Genomic DNA, 5000 nt, shown 5'->3' with positions numbered 1-5000 from the left:
AGACAGATAGACAGATAGATAGATAGATAGACAGACAGACAGATGGATAGATAGATAGACAGATAGACAGATAGATAGATAGACAGATAGATAGACAGATAGATAGATATATAGACAGACAGACAGCTAGACAGACAGATAGATAGACAGATAGATAGATAGATAGATAGATAGATAGATAGATATATAGACAGACAGACAGCTAGACAGACAGATAGATAGACAGATAGATAGATAGATAGATAGATAGATAGATAGATAGATAGGTAGATAGATAGATAGATAGATAGATAGATAGATAGATAGACAGATAGACAGACAGATAGACAGACAGACAGATAGATAGATATATAGACAGACAGACAGCTAGACAGACAGATAGATAGACAGATAGATAGATAGATAGATAGATAGATAGATAGATAGATGGGGTTTGTGTTGCGTCACCGTCGAGTAAGCCTTCTATTAATAGGATGACGTCATGCCCCGCCCTCCCAACTCGTAGGAAATGCCTCGCGCGTCAGGAGGTCTGGCCCCGCCCCCCGTAGCTATAAAAAGGTGACGCAACGGCCAGAGCGGAACAGAGCTGACAGGAGACACAGCGCGGAGGGGGAACCGAGGCTCCTGCTTTCCGTCCCAACGTCGAAAGGTGTGTTCGCTTCCCTTCCCTCCGCTTCCCTTCGCTTTTCGGGATGTGTTTCTGCGTGTTGGTCGGGGTGGGGGAGCGCGGCGCGGAGCGGAGGCGAGGTCCACCGCCGCCGGTCCGTCCTCTCCGCCGGTCCGTCCCGGGACTGAGCCCCCGGCCCGGCGGCGTCGCCTCCGCTCAGCTGCCCGCTCCTCTAACGTAGGGAAGTGTCGATTGTTTTGATTTTTGGTGAATTAAACCGTTAATTATTTGGCCCGTTTTTATCATATTGTTGAATATATTTGGGAGGAATCGTGTATTTTGCGGTGTTTTGCGGTGTTGAGATTCCGCTGTGTCCGCATTGAACTCTGATCAGAATTTGCCTTTTTTGTTTTGAAAGTAAACAACAACAAAATAATAATCATAACAATAAAAATGTATTACTACTGTAATCATCTACTACAACTGTAATAATCTACTACTACTGTAATAATCTACTACTACTGTAATAATAATAATCTACTACTACTTTAATAATAATCCACAACTGTAATAATAATAGGCTACTACTACGGTTATAATAATCTACTACTGTAATAATAATAATAATAATAATAATAATAATAATAATAATAATAATAATCTACTACTTTAATATGTCCACTCCTGTAATTATAACAATAATAATCCACTACTGTAATAATAATAATAGACTACTACTACTGTCATAATAATCTACTAGTGTAATAATTATAATCGACTACTGTAATAATAATAATCTACAACTACTTAATAATAATCCACTACTCTAATAATAATAATAGACTACTACTACCACTGTAATATTATTCTACTACTGTAATATTAATCTGTATATGTATGTTGAAAACGACCTCTTGCATCTACTACTGTAATAAAAATCTACTACTGTAATATAATAATCTACTACTACTGTAGTAGTAATAATCTACTACTGTAATACTCACCCCTATACAGTATGTATGTGCAAATAACCTCTTGAAACTTCTAGTGTAATAATGATAATCTACTACTACTGTAATAAAAATAATCCACCACTACAACTGTAATAATAATCATGTGATAATAAATATTGTGCATTTAATAAAACTACGTAAATATTTGTACTAAATTTCCATCTGGGGAAGCACTGGAAAAAGCCACACTTGGTGAAGTAGCGATATCTCACTAAAAAAACGAGTCTGGTAAAAGTGAAATTCACTCATTAGAAAACCACTCGAGTAAAAGTCTGAAAGTAGCTGATATTACATGTACTGTACTTAAGAATCAAATGTAAATGCTGTGGAGGGAAAAAAGACAAAACACTTTTCTCCTTCTTCTTTCTCGGATTTTATTCTGTTTGCCAATATAAACAGACCCATCTTTCATCCCCGCATAAGAAAACATGTAGTTGTAAACAAGGCGCTGATGGTGTTGGTCTCCATCAGTCGTAGCAGGTGCAGGCGGGGCAGCGTCACCTGGAGGAGGCCGTGGCTGCCCGGGTTGTCTCTCTGGGACACGCCCGTGCTTGTTCGGTAGCAAGGGCACAAAAATGAAACTGAACACGGGCCCGGTTGCCAGGTGTCCATGACCGCGCCCGGCCATCCCCCATAAAAACCAACCCGCTTCAACACTTATAAAGTTGCCCAATTTCGCGGGAAAACCGAGACCTGGCAACTCTGAGCGGTGTTTGTTTACACCGACCTGTTGTAACGAAGGTGTTCGGGGGGCGGGACATGATTACTCCCAAAAAAATACTTAAGTACAGCACCAAAGTATTTCTACATTGCTTACACCACCGGTTTTTGGGGTCATTCGTTTAGACGGGGGCGAAATAATGACGCAAATCAAAAGATACAATATTGTTAAAAATGTGATGAATCTGAACCAGCGTGTTGTGGTGTTTTCTTTTTAATAGTTTGTTTGCCAACTATTACATGACTTTCTAGGAATCACTCCCCTTGTCACGGCCGTAATATGTGACCTATTTAAATACTGTCTTTTGCAGTAAGGAATGAACTTTTGTGACGTGTTCTAACGTCCACATTACCGCTGCTTGTTGCCAATGGTCTTTCCTCAAAATATTGTGTGTGTGTGTGTGTGTGTGTGTATGTGTTTGTGTGTTTGTGTGTTTGTGTGTTTGTGTGTTTGTGTGTATGTGTGTGTGTGTGTGTGTGTGTGTGTGTGTATGTGTGTATGTGTGTGTGTGTGTGTGTGTCGAGGTAAATCGTTTTTGTCAATGTACTTTAGACGCGCCTTATTTCTCTAGAAGCCGCTCATTTTGTAACATCCTGTCTTCGACATTCTTAACAAACGTTGCTTAACTTTCGGAAGAGTGTCGTCACAGCGCCACACCGGCTCTCGCGGTTCATCAGGTGAACTGTGCAACTTTTTTTTTTTTTTTTTTTTTTTAATTATTCTTCTTGTCATCCTCCTCACAGGTGTTTTCTCAGAATGATGCTGCAGTACCAGGGTCCATCGCTGGCCGACATCAGCTGCTCCGCCCTGGTGCCGTGCCTGCCGTCGCCGCTGGGCACCGCCCTGACGCTGGACGACCTCTCCACCTTCAGCCCCCTGGTGCGGGAGGAGCTGCGGCTCGCCATCCACACCCGCCGGCTCTCCAGCGGCCTGGCCGCCGACGCCAGCAGCGACTACGCCAGCTCCAGCTCGGACCGCGCCGGCGAGCGCACGGGCGGCGGCGGCAGGGCGGAGGTGAGGAAGGTGTGTGTGGTCACTTCTCCTCACTTCTCTCAACCCCGTCCCCCCCCTCCTCTCCTCTGTCCCCTTGACTTGTTTTACGTGTGCGGGCTGATGAAGCCACGTGCAGTAGCTGTCTTGGTGCGCTCGTCGGTCACCCTGCGTTTCTGAGGATGTTTGTGTCTCGTTTCTCAGTCCACGCCTGAAGAGCACGAGAGGAGGAAGAGGAGGCGGGAGAGGAACAAGATCGCCGCTGCCAAGTGCCGCAACAAGAAGAAGGAGAAGACGGACGGCTTGCAGAAGGTACGAGACGCAGTCTTTGTTCTTCCCTCTTTTGGGAGGACCGCTCCGTTTTCACACGCTTGCGACCAACAAGCAGGGTCGCTGACACCACGTCTCCTCCTCCCTCCCTCCATTTTTTATTTATTTATTTATCCCCCCCCCCTCCCAGGAGTCTGAGAAGCTGGAGAGCGTCAACACGGAGCTCAAGGCGCAGATCGAGGAGCTGAAGCAGCAGAAGCAGCAGCTGGTCTACATGCTCAACCTGCACCGCCCCACCTGCATCGTCCGGGCGCAGAACGGCCAGACGCCGGAGGACGAGAGGAGGCTCTTCATCCAGCACATCAAGGAGAGCGCCCTGCAGCTCGGCAGCCTCACCTCCACCGTGGCCGCCGCCACCGCCGCCGCCATGGCCCCGGTGCCCCCTCTGGTCGGGGGGCCGACCCTGGATCAGGTCCAGTGTCACAGCGTGGACGTGCCCGCCTCCTGCGGGCAGCTATGAGCCGGGTGGGGAAAGCCCAGACTTTCCTTTCGCCATCTCGGACCCGCCACGTGTAGTGTCGCGCCCGGGTCACCTCAGTGACGCCCGGAACGCCAAAAACGAACCGCTGCTCCCCGTCCGTCCCGTTCACCACCCACTAAAGCTGCTAGAAGGAGGACTAGAAGTGTGACCTCAGAACCACCCGCTCCCTTAAATTGAACAGAGTCTGCCGATCGGCGTAGGACCGGGCAACGACTCGCCCGCTCGTCGGGCATTGGCTGCGCCGCGGATTATCAGGGCACAGAGTCAAAGCACTATAAGCGATAAAAAACAAACAAAAAAAAACAAACATTGTGGCGCTTTTTATTTTTTTTAATTCACCTTGTTTCACGTTGACTGTATGATTTTTGTCCCAAAGCACCAAAATTTTACGACGGTTAAGGCTCGTAATGTCCTCGTCCACTTAAAGGGAAGCCAGATCAATGGACTTTTTGTGCGTTGAGCGTGCAGATGTGCGTGCGCACGTCATGCAATATGAAATATTAATGAGTGTGTGTGCGTGTGTGTGTGTGTGTGTGTGTGTGTGTGTGTGTGTGTGTGTGTGTACTATGTAACTACGGTATCCACTTGTGTTTGTTAAGGGACTCTTGTTCTCCCCTTCCCGCCTCTGCCATTATCTTACTATCCAAACATCTACAGCTGCTATGACAACCCTCAGGGCCTCGCAAAGGGAAAAACGTATTTCAGCCCCGTTCAAGGACGACCTCGAGTCCGTGACGGGGAAGGGATTACGGAGAACTTGTGTGTCTGGGACGACGGAGCGGTTTTGATCCGGCAGCCGGCGTTTTGTCGGCCGCGGCGGGAACGGCCCAAACTGCCCCCGGGCATCGTGACGCCCGC

The 5000-nt window shown here is 47.2% G+C and overlaps 2 protein-coding genes across 3 annotated transcripts in view; both read left to right on the top strand.

The window, feature by feature from the left end:
• Positions 1-5000, top strand: part of aig1 (androgen-induced 1 (H. sapiens)) — a 122938-nt gene that overhangs the window by 105729 nt on the left and 12209 nt on the right. The gene's annotated exons all lie outside the window — the stretch shown is intronic.
• The window catches only part of atf3 (activating transcription factor 3), a 5353-nt gene continuing 945 nt past the window's right edge, over positions 593-5000 (top strand). The window contains exons 1-4 of one of the 2 annotated variants that reach the window (XM_080024261.1): positions 593-649; positions 3085-3355; positions 3536-3643; positions 3792-5000. The exon at positions 3792-5000 is cut by the window's right edge and continues 945 nt beyond it. In XM_080024261.1, coding sequence (XP_079880387.1) covers positions 3098-3355; positions 3536-3643; positions 3792-4121 — 696 coding nt within the window. In that variant the 5' untranslated portion in view covers positions 593-649; positions 3085-3097 and the 3' untranslated portion in view covers positions 4122-5000. Of the gene's footprint in view, positions 650-3084; positions 3365-3535; positions 3644-3791 lie in introns of both variants that reach the window. The other variant, XM_080024260.1, reaches the window with a different exon arrangement.

The sequence above is a fragment of the Zeus faber genome, assembly GCF_960531495.2.
Source record: "Zeus faber genome assembly, chromosome: 2".
In the NCBI taxonomy this organism is placed as follows: Eukaryota; Metazoa; Chordata; class Actinopteri; order Zeiformes; family Zeidae; genus Zeus; species Zeus faber.
Note: the sequence above shows the minus strand (reverse complement) of the source record. Positions and strands in the feature narration are given on the sequence as shown.